Genomic DNA, 18,390 nt, shown 5'->3' with positions numbered 1-18,390 from the left:
TAGCACTTGTTGGCCCTTTTGCCTTCAGTCTGCGGTCCATCTCACCCCAAACCATCTCGATTGGGTTCAGGTCCGGTGACTGTGGAGGCCAGGTCATCTGGCGCAGCACTCCATCACTCTCCTTCTTGGTCAAATAGCCCTTACACAGCCTGGAGGTGTGTTTGGGGTCATTGTCCTGTTGAAAAAAATAAATGATGGTCCAACTAAACGCAAACCGGATGGAATAGCATGCCGCTGCAAGATGCTGTGGTAGCCATGCTGGTTCAGTATGCCTTCAATTTTGAATAAATCCCCAACAGTGTCACCAGCAAAGCATCCCCACACCATCACACCTACTCCTCCATGCTTCACGGTGGGAACCAGGCATGTAGAGTCAATCCGTTCACCTTTTCTTATCCTCTGCAGCAGAGGTGACTCTTGGTCTTCCTTTCCTGGGGCGGTCCGCATGTGAGTCAGTTTCTTTGTAGCACTTGATGGTTTTTGTGACTGCACTTGGGGACACTTTCAAAGTTTTCCCAATTTTTCGGACTGACTGACCTTCATTTCTTAAAATAATGATGGCCACTCGTTTTCCTGTACTTAGCTGCTTTTTTCTTGCCATGATACAAATTCTAACAGTCTATTCAGTAGGACTATCAGCTGTGTATTTACCTGACTTCTGCACAGCACAACTGATGGTCCCAACCCCATTTATAAGGCAAGAAATCACACTTATTAAACCTGACAGGGCACACCTGTGAAGTGAAAACCATTTCAGGTGACTACCTCTTGAAGCTCATCAAGAGAATGCCAAGAGTGTGCAAAGCAGTAATCAAAGCAAAAGGTGGCTACTTTGAAGAACCTACAATATGACATATTTTCAGTTGTTTCACACTTTTTTGCTATGTATATAATTCCGCATGTGTTAATTCATAGTTTTGATGCCTTCAGTGTGACAAAAATTTTCATAGTCATGAAAATAAAGAAAACTCTTTGAATGAGAAGGTGTGTCCAAACTTTTGGTCTGTACTGTTTGTGTATATATATATGTATATATATATATATATATATATATACACACACACACACACACACACACATATATACATATACTTACAGCTAAACTGAATGGTTGGTTAACATTCTGACCTTTAACACTTCAAGTGTAACCACTTTCAAGCTGTCACTTCCAGTATTGATACAATGTTATTGTTAATTTCTATGTTGTTGTTTTTTTCTAAGTGATGTGTCATTTTATATGAGATTTAAGCATTTTGTATTAGAGTTGTCTTCTCCTGTAAAATGTATGACCAATCTTAAAGCTAGCTTTCCTTCTCTCACATGGCTTTGCCAGTCTTCATTAGTTCTCCCTTCACCAGCTTCATTCTCTTTGGCTAACAACCAACCTAAGGATTTGCTTCTCGAAGAACAATCCACCATCTTGGGAGAAAGGCATTATCTGTCATAAATATTCAGTTTTCCTCTTCAATGCAGCATTGCTACACACCCAACACAATATGGGTCATGATACAGTATTCTCCTCAATCTCGTCTTAGTGTTCTCAATGAGAAGGGTCTTTTGTGTGTCTCCTTTTATGATGGAGTCCACATCCCACTGGTTCCCTTTCCATTGAGAGCAGCGCTAATGAGGACAATCCTGTTATGGCCCATCACAGCACAAGCAGTGAGGGAAAGGTCTTAATCAAGCTGTCCAGACCTCAGAAGCTCTGTTCCAAAACCTAGCATGCTGCCTACTGCTTCTGAAAGAGAGCGAACGTCTGCTCGCACTACTGCAGACACAAGATGAGGATAGACGGTTCTGTGAGATGTAGTTGTCCTCTATGGCTGCTGCAAATTCTTTTGTGTTTCTGGCCATTCATGACAGATGGAAGAGCTCTAGAAACAGGTGTCGGTACAGATGCCACACTCCTCATGTTAGCACATGTAAGATCTCACCACAGTGGGAGCATGATAGTGACCCGAGACTCACTCTGCCAGGTGAGGTTGATTGACTGCTGTGGTTTGAGCGAGGACTGGTGAGGTCATTAGAACCTGGAGGTCTGCCTGTGTTCCCACGTGCTTTTGATGTGCATGGGGCAGCATCTGTCGTTCTGAGATCTAATTTGCTCTGTGGTGCCTTCTCTGATGTGATTACAATTTCAGCAAGGTTGATGTATGGGTACCAGTCATTTGCACAAATGAATAGACGTCTACCACTGGTAACCTGGAGGCAGACAGGCAGTGTTGTTTTATTAATTATGTAATTGTCTAATTGACATCTTTAAACATTTGAAGCTGGAATGTGTGCATAAAATTATTATTCGTGCTTACATTAATGGAATACTTGGCCATTCTGTGTTCGTTTGTATGCTTGTATATTTTTTCTTCTCGGTGCGCAACATGTTTGGTAAATGTGTGTGAATCTTCTCACTTAAGCATGTTTCTTTACATGATTTGCTCGCTTTGTCCCTGTTCTCGTTTGACTGAGCATTGGTGTGCTGCATGTTTATTGTGCCATGGCACTGTTCAACGTCAATCCGATGCTGGCAAGTTTTTCAACTGGCCCGTGCAACCACAATTACTCTTACATTTCCTTGTGGCCTGAAAACCAACATTTCAATGTGTGGTCAGCTGATTTGACCCCTGCTGGGACATTTGATTGGGTCCCCAGACTCTGAGGAGAAAAAAAAAAAAAATCACACCAGGCCAAACGTGTTGCTGTTTTGCAGGACGAGGGCGCTCAGCCCTTGAATCTGTCGTCCAAGCCTAAGGCATCCGAGAGCAAGTCACCCACCTCCCCCGCTTCCCCACAGGTCCCTGCCCTGAAGCTGGGCCCCGGGTCCCTGAAGCACAGCGCCCACTCCAGCATTGGAGGACCGCCATCCAGACTCAGCTCCATAGGTACCCACACCTCCACAGTTCATTGCAATTCAATAAACACACACAAATCGCAGCATAACCTGCTTAATGTTATTGCATATTGCCCTGAATGTATCTCTCAAGAGCATTTCCTACTCCCTAGATATGTTTTTCTACTGGTACAGACTCTTGTATGAGACAGTAATTGATGTTAAATTTTTAGGTTTGTAGAATTAAATTTTGCCTGAAGGGCACATTGTCAAACATTTATTAGTCTAAATGGTGGGGGAGAGCTTGTTAAGCAGCTGTGTTTGGAAGCGAACGAGAGCAAGACAGCGGATGGGAAGGTTTAGCAGCGCTTATTTCTGTTGTTTAGAGATGCTGAATAGAGCAACACAAGCTTTCCTGACAGGCGCAGAGATTAGACTCTTACACAACTGTTACCACCCACAGCTCAAACAACATACATTAATAACACAATAAAGCAATATTTCCCCTCCCCTTTCGTCCCCTCCTCACAACAGTTAGCCATTTCAGACTTCTTCCCTGTAATCACAGTGTTTTTCAACAAATCCTGGGATTTAATAGCAGATTAGTGGATTTGCCGCCCAGATGTTTTTTGTTCTGACAAATGGATTAGGAAGTTTTCACTGGAATCCTTTGGAACATGATGCTGTGAGCGGTTCTTTTAGATCATTAAATTTGAGAGTGCCGTATGTCCCATGATTATTCCATCTGATGCACATCTTTAAGGGGCCACAAAGTCTTGTGATATCAAAGATGAATTCAGAGCCCCACTTATTCTGTTTGTAAGTGTATGTGTTTATCTGGATGTATATTAATATTATATTAAAAGACAGATCCCTTTGCACGCCCTTTTCTGTGCTATTTCCTCATCTTTCCATCATCCTTGTTTATCTTTTTGACCTTGCAAAGTGACATCTGTCCTGAGACTTTACAGCATCCCCGACCCCATGCGTCCCTTTCTTTTTGTGTCACTGTCACCACGAAAACACAACAGGGGCTGTCAAGGACTATCTCCTCTAAAGCCATGACTCTGCCTTGCTTTTCCTCAAAGACAAAAAGAAAGTTTCACTCTTCAGGTCACTTTAATGTTAAGTGTGATACACTGTTTATGTTTTGTGTTAGTCATCTCTTCATTAAACAAGCCATTTTTAATGTAAGAAAATATCATAACCATCTCTCTTTAGTGGGGTCAGTGCTCTCAATTAACACTCCAGACATTTTTTGACCCCCTATTAAATTGACTGTCAGGGAGTGTGCTGGCTCCCGACTCGACCCGACCTGTGGCCACTTTCAGATTCCTGGCAGATATGACTTAGGAGTTCCCTACTCTGTCATTTCAAATGAAAGCATTTAATCCATCCTATCCAGCATTAGTGACTGGATTAGGGCAGATAAAGACTCATAATCTATCATAGGTCTTTGTTAGCTCTATCCTGGCAAGATAATGCTGCACCACACACATACACTAGCCAACAAATGCGGCTAACAGCTTGGGCAGTTAAGCTGCTGAGAATAATACAAATAATAGCCATGAAAAGATGGTTGGAAACATCTTTGATATGCTCGAAGGCAGATGTTGTAGAATGGGCCAAATTAGGCCGCTTATGGCTTTAATATAAGTAATCTCCTCTCTTTTTTTTTTCTTTTAAGATTTACATGAGCTTTGGTCAGAATAAAAGGCCACAGAATAGCAGACAGAGAGAAAGAGGGAGAGACTGCATTTATATATCTGGGATATAAGACAAATTGTAAATTTTTAACAAACCTCTCAGTGAAAATCACCAGTTTTCAACTGGATCTCTTATCTTTTAGTTGTGTGTGAGAGTATTGCTCTTTTCCAAACCTAGTAGGCTGCCAACAGAGGCAACATTTTAAAGCAAAGGCTATCTCAAAAGGTAGGCACCTTAATTATACAGCCTGGTGTCAGGAATCTGGTAACATTATCTGCTTTAAATAAAAATTCAGATTTTATGTTTAGCTTTCCCACATCATCATATTATATTTAAAGACATTAGGCTACTTAACCACTGATCTTCAACCAGTTTTCATTATTCTAGCACTCCATGTTTAAAGGAAAATAAATCTCTTAAAAATCTATTTTCTATGAGTGAATGTTAAGAGCTGGTTGTGAGAGAGCCAAGCTGAGTCACAGAGCTGGCAGTCAAATGGTCAGTGCGAGTATGGTAGGTGACCTCAGGAGAGCCAGCAGTGTTTTAGTATTGGGTGGCTTCACTTTAAGTCCTTATGTTGAAATCAATACACTTTATTTCAGTGAGTTTTGACTAGTTTTGATTCAACTGATAAGTGCCAAAATTGTTTCTTTTACAAATATGAACAGAAATGTGTTAAAAATCAAACACTGAAATTGAAATTACCATGAAATTATTATGCTCATTGTAAAATTGGTTACAGGAATGGAAACTGACGATTTGGTAAATGCAAGAACCATTTGAAAATTTCTGCTTTATAGGGATGTAACGATTAACCATGAGCCGGTTGTAAATTAACTCAAATATGTGCCGATTCAAATCGGTTGAGATGCCAAACAAAATCGTGATACAATTGGAGTAGGAATTTAGATGAATGCATCTCTAAGGGGGACCAACTGTCTTTTACGTGGTATTTTCTTTTCATCTTGCCTCTGAACAAAGCATATTAAAGTAGTGTACATTAGCACAGCTCTGCTTTGTTTATAGTGGTAACCAAGGAAACGCTGTATTGCTGCTGTTCTATAAGCGGCACCTGCTCTCAGAGAGTGAATCTGCGTCTCATTCAGTCTGCGGTTTCGTTCAGATATGTTTTATGGAGCATATTTTCACAAAACTCAGACCATTCTGTTTTTGCTTCAAATTTTGAAATTATACAGTCTAATTTAAATTAAAAACTACTCATGCTACATGTATACTGCATCTTTGTTTGAATCATGATTAAAATCCAGTGGTTGCCTCTGATTTTAAATGGAAAGAGCACAGACAAAGTTTGTTCAAATTAAGAGATTTCTTTTATTTGTGTAACAAACTTTTATTTGTGTTATTTCAATTTCACAAAGAGACGTGCAGCAATAACTTAATAAAACAACATACTGAATAATGTCTTAAATCTAATCAATTTTTTTTTTTTAATTGTTGGAAAATCAAAAAGTGACATCAAAATCGTGAATCGAATCGTGAGTTGAGTGAATCGTTACATCCCTACTGCTTTACATAAAGACATTTATGCTTTACCTGTCAGTTCTCTTACAGTCTATTGTCTTATGCCAGTGCTCTGTCTCACTCATACCTGTCATGCTTTCAGACCTGCTGTCGTCCATAACCTCCGGAGGCTACCTGAATGACCACGAGGCTGTGACCAAAGCTTTCCAGGAGGCCCGACAGATGAAGGAGCAGCTAAAGAGAGAACAGCAGGTTCTGGACGCCAAAGTAGCGGCAGTCAACAGCCTGAGCCTCAACAACGGTCGATCAGAGAAGGTTCGATTAACTCAGGTCTTGCATTTACAGATTCACTCGTTCTTTAAATTTGTGAAGGAAAAAAACTCTGCAGATCTCATCCTGCTCATCACCAATGAAGTGAAGTTTAAAACAGGCAAAACAACACAAACAGAAGCGTTAATTACAACAGAATGTGTAACAAAGCAATTTCCCAAAGCTGTTCTTGTGAGGAGGAGCAGTGAAGGTGACTAAGATCTGAAAGCTCTTTTGTTGTACACAATGGTTGTGTCTGAGAGGCAGGCTGAGGGCAGGCAGGGCGCAGTGAACGGGACACTAATTTTAATGGCGTAGCTGATGCTAATGTGAAGTGACTGTAGGGACTCCTTGCCTGTGCAGCTAAATTGGGCTTGTTTTCTAAACACACTGGAGTCAGCTGGTCCACGAGCCACAGCACAGGAAATGCCTTCGACCACAGATAATAAAACACACTCATTTTCCGAGGAATTTGCATACAAGCATTGAATTATGGACAGTTTTGCCTCATCCATCTCTAATGGCGTGATTGTGCACATCAGCAAAAGACGCTTGTATATACACAAGGTATTTTTTTTTCTTCTTCTCTCGACCAGGCTTAGTGGCTGTGCTGATTGCTACTAGGTTAATGAAGGTGCATTAGGAATAATCTCCCATACACTCAATCCTTATTATGATTGACCACAGATCAGCTGCACTTTACCCTGACCATAGCTTTACACCCTTACACACACCACCTTCCACACTGCACTTGTGCACACGTATAGAGTACAAAGGGGTTAAATTTTTCTGCCGCGAGAATTTCTTTTTTACATTTTTATTTAAAAAATGTAACACGTCATGATGTGGGGTTAGTCTTGAGCGCACACACGCACGCACGCGCCGTTTTCTCCTTTCCTCCTGAGGCGTCTGTCGTTCCTAAGCATCCATCAGCTGCGATCTCCGTTACAACAAGGAAATTTCAGCAATGGATCTCCACCACCGAAAAACCCTTGCTGTAACTCTGCTACAAGATTTATTTTAAAAAGTAAAAAAACTCTGCAGTGTTTGGGTGCACCCCATTTTGATGTTGATGTGAGATGTTTTTAACTAGATGCGGTGCGGACGGGACTGGAAAAAATGATCGCGTCGCACCACGTCTCTTCCATTTTGAGCGTGCATACCGCATTTGAAATAACGAACTTGAGCACAAAAAAAGACGTGATATGTGAACGGCCCCTTCATCGGTCAAAATGTTTACTTTCAGTTAACGGTTAAACGGTCAATATGAGCATCCCTAACTGGCATATAAACATAATATACAAAATGTATTAATTTTAAGCCACACAAAGTCAACATGTTGGTATTTCTTGCTCTGAATCTGCCTTAAAACAAAATAAAAGTTTATTGATCTTTGAAAAGGCATACCTTCGGTATTATGCCATTATCCTTATATAAGTTGAAACTGGTCTTAGAACAACAATATTATGAAAGTGAAAAAGTGAAAGTGAAAGTCGTGAAATTTGAAAAGCTTGGTTAGACCATACTCGGAATTGGTGCTCTGCATTTAACCCATCCAAGTGCGCACACACAGCAGTGAGAAGTGAACACACCATGAACACACACACACAATTATTTAGAAATAATTATTTATATATATGTGAAGAAGGACTTGCTGTTACGGGGATTAGCCAATCAGCGGCTTCGTTTCGGGGTCACAGAGAGAACACAGTTTTAGCGCTGACAGTTTTTAGTTTCGTTTTGAGTTGGTCGTGAGATTGGCCGTTAAACACATTGTAGATATTACTGAGGTGAATAGCTCAGAGGTGAATAGTCCGTGTCGATATCTGTGCATGTGTGCGTTCAGAGAGATGCGAGTACCCTGGTGTAAATGTTTATGAGTGATTCTTTAATTGGAGATACATTTGAAGTCCGAAGCCATTTATTTTTAACAGCTTTACCAAAATTTTACTCCAAAAACACATTTTATTTTAATTCTTTTTAAGAGTCACAAAATGTTAGAGTGTAAAACTAGAAAATATTTTATTTTAAAAGCTATTTCATGATGTTGAAAATCATGATAGTGGGTGGTACTTTTTACAAACAAGGGTAAAATATGCATTAAACATGTTTTAAATTAAAAATTTCAGTTTGGGGTTTTAATTATTTTTGTTTATAAATTATTATTGGTGACAGTTTCCAAATTATGCTAAATTAATTTGTTTAAAAGTAACTTTTATTGTTGAAAAATACCAATCCACAAATCCTGTGTCAATTCTGTTACTACATGTTATTGTCTCTTTAAATTATGCTTATTTGTCGCATCAGTATCCTAAGCAACGCAAGATGATGTCACTTCCCTTTTGGTATTAAACTCTGAAGAACTAGGAGGTATATGTTTTGTTCTCTCTGAAGCCATGTAATCTAACAGGAACTTGCACCAAGAGTTATTATATAACATGTCAAAACTGTTTCAACAATCTCATAGGGAAAGCAAAGTTCAAAGATATTAACAAAAGGAGGTATTAAAAGTTTTTAAAATCATCTTTAGTATCAGGCCATGTGCTATTAGCCTTTATGCTAGCATGTGGTGCTATTAGTAAAAAATGCTAAAAATGTCAACTCTGTTACTGTCAATTCTGTTACCAAGGTACGGTAACAGAATTGACCAATGTCCATCTCTTGGTTTTCACACTGCCCCTGCCTTGGTTACAATCACACAAAAATGCATAATGTGTGTTTATAGCCACACACACACACACAGATACACACTGATCAATTGGGTTATTCTACCATGATCAGAGGATTTCAACACACACACAGACACACACATGCACCATCCACCCAAGCATGTGTGGTTATTTGTCATGCTACCGTACATGCTACCAAAGTCACTTCCTGTCGTAGCCTTCACCATGAAAATCCACCAAGTGGTCACGGTCTTCCCATATCAGCTAATTTAACGGGATGTGATGTGCTCCTGTTCCACTCAGCAAAAGTTGGTGTGCCAGTGCCACCAAACAAAGACATTCAAGTTCCCTGCTGATCCTCTCACATTAAATGGAAAGCAGAGAGTTGGACAAGAGAGAGCTGTTGGAGAAGAGAGAGCCATTGGAGAAGAGAGAGCCGTTGGAGAAGAGAGAGCCGTTGGAGAAGAGAGAGCCGTTGGAGAAGAGAGAGCCGTTGGAGAAGAGAGAACCGTTGGAGAAGAGAGAGCCGTTGGAGAAGAGAGAGCCGTTGAAGAGAGAGATGAAGACCAACAGACAGACATACACTGGGAGAGCCAGGATGTGGTTGGACAATGGTGTGTCCTCACATATAACCATTATATCTATCCTGGTACCATCCTGGAGGTCAATGAGACTCATGTGAGGGTCAAGTGCATGCACCAAATAGGAAAAATAGATTCTTTTGGCCTGGTCGTGAAGATGTTCATTGGTACCCACTTGAGGACATCTTCAGATTAATTCCACCCCCGACCAAGGTTGCGACACGGCATGTAGAGATCCAAAGGGATATCTGGTCGAGTATTTCTCAATAACTCAGCAATTATTTTCTTGTTATAGGCATGTTCTGGTTGGTTTGGGTCAATTCTGTTACCCCCGTCAATTCTGTTGCCAGATGTGTCAATTCTGTTTTTAGTCTTTCATCTTGAATATTAATGAGATTAGGGCTGCAACTAACGATTATTTTGATAATCGATTAATCTGTCGATTATTTTTACGATTAATCGATTAATCGGTTTATGTACTTATATTTTAGTTTTTTCCATTTTTTCCCCAAGTAAATTATTAATAAATGGTCTTTATCCTTCAGCATAGATTTTTAAGAGATTTTAACCATTTTGCACTGTCATATCCTAATCAAAAATATACCTGGAGTTGTGTAATCCTTTGTCGAACTCTTCTGCAATCAGAACACTGACCCATACTCTAGCAAATTTCACAAGGAGATTTAAAATAATGTTTTCACCATGGCAGTCCTTAGAGCTCCTAAAGTAGTTTAACACCCCGAACGAAGCTTATTAAGGAATCTTTCAGAACATATTTTCACGAAGAATAAGGATAAAACAGAATAAAATTGCAGTGCATTGTATTTTATTATTTACTGGGAAACAGCTTTTGCTGTGAAATTGTAAACAATCCTTCGAATAAAGTGCCAGTGGCATGAAAACTGAATGGAACTCACAATTTAACGTAAAATCCATCAGAAGGTTGTCCAGAAAAAAAAAATGGACAGTCACACACAAAAAACCTGCTGTGTGAAAAAGAGCAGTGAATACTTAGAAAAAAAGTGCATTTCAAATATCTTTAAACATTTACCTCTCTCATTCAGTCATAATTAGGCTGCACGACTGAATTTTGAACTGGTAAACGACAAACTGATCAACATGTTTTTAAAGCTTTAAATGTTAACTGTTAAAAAGCAATGTTATCAGCTTTTACGACTAAACATTTGCAAACAACATTGTACTGGAGAATCTGCACAAATAAAAGTCTTAGGGGCCGTTCACATATCGTGCCTAAAAACGCGTGGAAAACGCGTGGAAAACGCTAGGCGCGCCGCTTTCTCCTTCTTTCCAAAGCGCTCGGGCAGAAGCGCCCCTGAGGCGTCTGCCTTTGATAAGCAACCATGACGTGCTCTCTCCATGAAGACGCGGAAATTTCAGCAAAGGATAAATGGATTTGCAGCTCAAAAAATAGCTTGCAGTAGCTCTGCTACTAAATTTATTTCAAAATGGAAATCCATATACAACTATGATCAGCTGTTCCTTTCATCTTGACTGAGCTTTTAACGTTGTTACGGGAAAGGATGAAGCTGATTGGTTAGTTCTTGTCACATGACCCGCGATGCGCTTGCAGCATTCTGAAAAGTTGAGATGTTTTTAACTCGATGCGGTGCGGTGTTGGAAATAACGAACTTGAGCGCGCAAAAGACGCGATATGTGAACGTCCCCTTAAACAGTTCAGTAGTGCAGAGTTTACAGGTTACTCTTCTTTTTTGAAGGCTCAAAGTAAAGTACTCCCAGTCTCCCACATCCCGCTAAATGCTGCAGAGACGCTGTTCGGGAAGCACGTGACATAAAACGAGGCCAGCTATTGGCTATTCGCTACTTCTCCTGCTGTACTGGCTGAGTAAAACCTCCGGTGGCTCATTACCGCCACACTTTGGTCACCGCAGATTTGAAATATGCACGAAATGAGCCGCTTACGGCAAATAAGTTATTTAGCAACGAATCGATGACTAAATTAGTTGACAACTATTTTAATAATCGATTTTTATCGATTAAATCGATTCATTGTTTCAGCTCTAAATGAGATAATACATTGAAATATCAAACTACTTAATATTGTTATTTTTATATTGTGCAAGAGTAAGATATATGTTATAGTTTTATCTCTACCCTGTAATTTTCAAGTAATTTGATAAAAAAAAACAAGTGCACCCTTTGGTTAATCCACTATGGCCTGGGGGTGAATCTAATTTTGAAGTTGTATAAATATAACATTTAATATCTGTTTTAAAGGCCTGAATAAAAGGACTACATGACAGATGAAACTAAAAAGATTTATCATTTTTTGATGTACTGTTACTTCTATATATTTGGTTGTTCGTCCGTAACAGAATTGACGAGAAAAACTATGAACAGGTGATATTTTGATAAAATAGAGAAAATAATAAACTATCTGTATTTGTATAGCACTGAATATATAAACTTTAAAGTGTTTTCAAGGTAATTCTTAAACAATGGTTCTGTATGACAACCTTTTTTTTTTTTTTTTTAATTGAAATGCAAAATGTATCTCCAATTATAGAATCACCCACATGTATGTGTATTTCGGTGCATCGGGTTGTTAAGAGTTTATTCTGAGATACTCTATTGAAATGCAGTATGTTAGCATAAAGTTCGCTAGCATCATGTTAATGCCTATTAATATTAGTTTTTATATTAATATTGTGTTTATGTGTGTTCTCACTTGACACTGTATAGTTATTATCTGAATGTAATTATGGTTGAGAAGTAGAGAACTATGTTTTTTGGGTTGATTGTATTGATAACTAGCAGTATGAAGGCTGTTCTTTAATTCAATAAGAAGATAATGTGTTATCAGGTATTTTATTTGGTTATTTGATATGTATAAGCAGCTAAAGCTACTTAAAGGGAAATGTATAATAATTACATTTATTATATTTATTAGCTTTGCTAATTGAATTCTGTCAGCACTGTTGTTTAATTGTATGCTGATATTTTCTTTTATTGTTTATTGTAGAACCACACACATACTGTACATACATGAAGACAGATAATCCTCTGCTGACTGTCAATAAACCCATCGAAGAGTTTTACAGCATCCAATTGCATTCTTACCGATGCACCACAGCGGTCACTTATCCCCAACTAGCTACAGTTACAGTCCTAGCTATCAAGTCGTCATTACAATATAAATAATATAATTATGGTTTATCGTGATAATTTCTAGTACAATTTATCGTCCAGCAAAATTTGTTATTGTGACAGCCCTACCCTTGTGTGTCACATAATGGTTAGTGGGAGATGAACAAAATCAATCGTCTATGAGATGGAGTTTTACCATTAATCCAAACCAGGTTTAGCTGGTTAGCATGGCCCAGTTAGCCTCTGCTGGTACAAGTTGTGACTACACCTGCTTAAAAGCATCTTTCTCAATTAACGCCCATTCAAATTTAGCAATGTATTCTGACAAAATATAATTTGTTCAAGTTGATGTTTTAACAGTAACGGTTTGTTTTTTAGGGCTCTTAAAAATACCAAATATACTTGCAATTAAGATGAATAGGAGTGTTAATGGATAGCTTTTGCCAGATATTACAGACCTTCTTGTATATAAAGCCTAAGTTTTCATATTGTCAAATTATCAAACCTGATCATCCCTCTGTTTCTCTCTCTCTCTTTGTCTCTCTGGGGAGATATCCTCTCTCCATTACATATTCATTTACACCCCACTCACTAACTCAGTCTGAACAATTAAATCTCGATGGCTGTGAAATGGTGTAATGCATTTCATTACAGAGTCGCATAAGGCCCAGGTCACTCTCTAATGGTGAGGACTCTGTCTGTGAGTGTGTTTTAAACGTAGGATGGAGTCTAATTGACTAATTAAGCCCCAGATGCAGCTCTGGGGGGGGGGGGGGGGGTGGTGTTCATGTTTAGAGTGAGCCGGGATGTTGTGTTGAAATATGCAGCCCAGCTACATTAGCCATGTAAATGCATAGTAAATCTCTTTTTATTGGGTGTAATAAATACCCAGGAGGCTGTGCAGTCCAGCCCCACTCTCATCTCTGGAGCACTTGTGCTCTATAATGCCCTGACCTTAAGGAGACAGAGATCGAGTGACTAAAAGGAGGAGAGAATAAGTGTAAACAGATTGCAGGTGGCATCCAGGCTACTTGTTTTTGATGGATAAACATTAATTCACGTTTTCATTCATTTTCTTTTTCTATGCACTTGATTTATCAGTTCATTGGTGTTTATCGTAACAAATCTGTTGATTTGTCAATTATGAATCTAACTGGATTGGTTGTATTTTATGTGTGTACAGGATAAAGCCGCTCTTGAAAGCCTGAGCCAACAGTTAAAACAGTCTGAAGAGAGCAAGTTTACTCATGCAATGATGGACTTTGGTATCAGTGGCGATTCAGATGGTAAGATACTCTTTTACAGCCCATCATAAACTTCTCTCTCAATTGATTTTATTGTGTAATCAAAAAGTTCAGTTTAAAGTCACATGGAATAAATGTTTATTTTCTTTTTATTGATCTTACTGTGAACAACTCATCCATGCATACGTTTTATTCATATTTGACCTTATTTTAATTTTTTTTTAAATTACAAAACAGCTCAAGTCATTTCGTCTACATAAATACCACACCATTTCTAGGATTAAACCAGTCTTAATTTTTTGTTAAATAAGTTTTCGATTTGTGCTTTTTTTATTTTAGTTTTTGGAAAATCTGTTTTACTCTGATGTCATAATATGAAAGAAAAGATTGAATTGACTTTAACATTACCCATGGCATAGACCTGATTTACTTACCTATAATCTTCATTGTTTCCACCTTTTTTTTTTGGATAAGAATTTCGACTGCCAACTGGCTTTTAATCTTGCTCCATTCCATTTTTTCATGATCCAATGGATTCTCAGTAGATAAAATTACATCCAACTCTACATTTACGTCTTATTTTGTGTGTATTGTACATATAAGTATGTTTATCCCCACAATAACAGTGACTCCCTGCCTTTCTTTCTTCAGGAAGCCCAAGTGTGTCAGACTCACGGATCTTCCGAGATGCTCGAGGGCGTGGCAGCAGCGAACCGCACATCAAGCGGCCCATGAATGCCTTTATGGTCTGGGCTAAAGATGAGAGGAGGAAGATCCTTCAGGCCTTCCCTGACATGCATAACTCAAACATCAGCAAGATCCTCGGTAAGAGAGAGAATAGTCAGAGACAGCGCTAGTAAATCTCTCCAACCACTTATCTTACCATTTCAGGTTTACTAGCTTCGTCTCGTTTCCATCAAGGCTTTTGATAGATTTATATTCCATCCAGCTTTGATTCGCCACACACTGTATTCCCTAATTGGCTGAGATTTGTGGGTACATTAAATATGGGCGGAGCTTGAAGGCTGGCTCCTTCGGGAAAAACTATGCAGCCAGCCACAGAAAATCCCCTCTGTTCTTCACACACACAGCCCTTTCCCGCACTGCATTGTATAACCACAGCCTAATGAATCGCTCTAGAGGGCCGACTCCAACAATGATGATATAATTCATTATGCATTAAACCAGCTCTCCAGTCTGTCTGACATTTTCTCCAGACCTCTGGGATTGTGTTTGACATTTTAAAGAGCTCCTAAGCATTTTATAACGCTGGAAAATCTGGTTTTAATAAGGCCCTGCTCACTCAATTGTTAACAGGAGGAGTTTCCCCTTTCCAGTGCTGGGTGCATGTCAGGGCCAGTGGAGACAGCTTTTTCCCATTAAACATACAGTAGGACTGTGTAAATTCAACACAGACTCACATATACACACGTAAAACCCCAAACACACATTTGCTGGAGTTTCTGGGACCGTGATGTATGTACACATTTGTGTGTGTGTTCACACAGGCCTGTGTATGCCTGTTGAGCTCTGATAATTAGACGGAGTGTGTTAGTTGCCCACTTAACCCACTGTCACCTGGAATAATGTTAAACGTCACCGGTATATGTGTGTGTGTGTGTTTTGGAGGGCAGAGAGCACACTCTATTCTTCAGTTTGACATCAGCTCCACTCAAAGGTACTCATTAGACCAAACAAAAACCCTCTCTTAGTGCAAAGTGCCAGTTCTGAGGCTAACAATAGGCAGTTAAAAGCCGTACTGAGCAAGCAAGAGTGTATTAGAGATGTGCAAAATTGCATATTTTAAAAATCGAATAGTCACTGGGTTGCCTGAGCGATTAGTCGTTTAATCTATCTTAAGAGAAGCCCTGTATATTTAGTCTATTTGAGTTCATCTGACACCAATCTGCCATGCTTTTCCTAAATATTTATGGCTGTAGCAGCGATCCCTGTCATACTGTCTGAATCACAAGAGTGCATGCATGATGTATGTTGTATGTTGTTCCTGCAGGCTCTCGTTGGAAGTCCATGACAAACCTGGAAAAGCAGCCATACTATGAAGAACAGGCCCGTCTTAGTAAGCAACACCTAGAGAAATACCCAGACTACAAATACAAACCACGGCCCAAACGCACCTGCCTAGTGGACGGAAAAAAACTGCGCATTGGAGAATATAAGGCCATCATGCGCAACCGCAGACAGGAAATACGCCAGTACTTCACAGTAGGGTAAGTTTCGTTATATAACACCTTCCAGTAAGGTATTCTTTTAAAGTCAACATCAAATTGACCCCGTTTAATTTCATAATACACATTCCTTTCCTTACTCTGAAAGATCAATCAGTGCATTCATGAACAGTGCACATTATTCCAAAGTAATAATTCTCTCCACCTTTGCAACGCCCTCTTAATTTTTCAACCCTTCCCTTTTTCACTATCTAGATCCCACCCCACATTTTTTTGTGTTAAATGTCCAATTTCACTCTGTAATGTCACATTATATAAGTAAAATAGGTTGCCATTTCAGGTTGATTTTCAGTTTTGCTAAAATTTTTAACACACAGTTGTATCCAAGTAATATGTATAGAACCAATCACTGACTAACAACCCAAGCTGCCTGTTTGTAAAGTGTACATTTTTAGGAAATAACAATCAGAAGAATGTTTTCTTCCAGGCCCTGCTAACAGACTGTGTGTTTGTTGTACTGCAGGCAGCAGGCCCAATTGCCCTTGTCCTCAGCAGGCGTTGTGTACTCGGGTGCGCTCTCTATGGCAGGAATGCCCTCTCCACAGATGCCCTCTGAGCACTCGAGCATGTCTAGTAGCCCCGAACCAATCCCACCCACCAGCAAGCCCTCTTACCTCACACACAAGGGGGAGGAGCCTCGTGTGAAGGAGGAGGAGCTCCGAATGAACGACGGCAATGGTGATGCCTACGATGACTTTGACTACGAAGACGATGATGGGGACTATGGCAGTGACAGTGAGAATCACATTACTCAGTAAACCTGCCAATCACAGCCTTCTCACCAGTCACCTGGCATCTCACACAAGCAAACTTCATAACTGCCCCCCCATACACCGTCCAATAAGGACTCCTCCAGAGCCAAGCCCAATATCCACAGCAAAGCACAGGACCTGTCAATCAAAGCGACTGTTACATCAAAAGGAGAGTCTTGTAAAGTGAAACTCTTGCCTTGACTCCCAATGAGCGAACGTACCACGGCAGGTTCACATTGAATCACGAGTAAGCTACGACGACATAGGAAAAATTACCCTTAACCAGTTTGTTATGGAGACATTTATTAATAAGGACCTGTCCTAGACACTTTAAAACGGTGGACCTGTTTGTTTCTAAAGAGACACTTTTAAACAGATTTTTTTCTTAGTTCGATAATACTCACTCAGGTACACAGTGCCAACAAGTGGCTTGTGAATGTGATTTTGTTGTTTTGTGTTACAGTTTTAATAGAGAAAAAAGACGTTTATTTTCCTCTTCACCCTAAAGCACCTGACAGGAGTAAAGCGACAAACATTTCCTATTTTTTTTCTCTTCGGTGTGCTATTAGCTGAATCGCTTTCTTTCATCTTCACGCTCATGTTCTCTCACTCAAAGATGTCTTTTCTTTTGGAAGAAAGGATGGAAGGGAAGATTTGCGTCCCTTCACTCAGGAGTTCAGACACTGCTGGATGACAGACAATACTTCCTTCCTCACATCTTTTCCACTTGACACGCTTTTACTGTTCCTTTCTCCAACCCTCCTCTGTGGGAACTTAGGATGTTGACGTCTCTCTCAGGTCTGGAGACCAACTTTACGAGATAGCACAAACTTTGTGTTTGGTTTAACAGCTGACAATGGTGATGGTTATCGTGGAGAGTGACTCCTTGAGAAGAATTATTGTACGCGTGCACATTTCTTTGTTTGAGTGTGTGAATGAATGCGCCTTTTTCTAGGCTTTAAGTTAATTTTTATTACATGTAGACAGTTGATGTGCTGGTCATGTGAACATTTATGAAAGAAAAAACAGTAATATTCAATACATACGATTCATGCTAGCAGCCAGATCCATGCAGAAGCAAGCCAAACATTTTTTTTTAAATAACACTGCATTTATGCATTCCTTATATGCATCTTTTTCATCCGATCATCTGTTTGTTAGTTTTTGTCTTAATTTTTCCTTTTTTTATCCTATAATTTTTTTCCGGTCATTCTCATTGTCTCCTTGAACATCTTGTTTTTGTCATCGCTGGGTGCAGGGAACATTGAACCTCATTCTAAAAAGAGGAGACACAGAGAGAAAAGCTCTCTAGAGAAGAGTCTGTGCTTGAATGGCGTATTGAAGGAGGAAAAATAGAGTTCCCACAAGCCCCGGTGCTCATCACTCTGTTTGCAAAGAACTGCTCTGAGAGAAACCAGGAATCTCCGTACAAGGCAAGCACGAGTGT

At 39.6% G+C, this 18,390-nt stretch overlaps 1 protein-coding gene across 13 annotated transcripts in view; it reads left to right on the top strand.

Annotated features, from left to right (window-relative positions):
* Positions 1-18,036, top strand: part of LOC132098931 (transcription factor SOX-5-like) — a 219,239-nt gene extending 201,203 nt beyond the window's left edge. For 12 of the 13 annotated variants that reach the window (XM_059505235.1, XM_059505234.1, XM_059505232.1 and 9 more), the window contains 6 exons: positions 2,708-2,879; positions 6,159-6,331; positions 13,885-13,987; positions 14,597-14,770; positions 15,957-16,173; positions 16,655-18,036. In XM_059505235.1, the coding sequence (XP_059361218.1) occupies positions 2,708-2,879; positions 6,159-6,331; positions 13,885-13,987; positions 14,597-14,770; positions 15,957-16,173; positions 16,655-16,949 (1,134 nt within the window). In that variant the 3' untranslated portion in view covers positions 16,950-18,036. The remainder of the gene's footprint in view (positions 1-2,707; positions 2,880-6,158; positions 6,332-13,884; positions 13,988-14,596; positions 14,771-15,956; positions 16,174-16,654) is intronic. The other variant, XM_059505237.1, reaches the window with a different exon arrangement.
* The last annotated feature ends 354 nt before the right edge of the window (positions 18,037-18,390 follow it).

The sequence above is a fragment of the Carassius carassius genome, chromosome 22, assembly GCF_963082965.1.
Source record: "Carassius carassius chromosome 22, fCarCar2.1, whole genome shotgun sequence".
NCBI classification, from domain to species: domain Eukaryota; kingdom Metazoa; phylum Chordata; class Actinopteri; order Cypriniformes; family Cyprinidae; genus Carassius; species Carassius carassius.
This window is presented reverse-complemented; position numbering and strand designations above follow the sequence as displayed.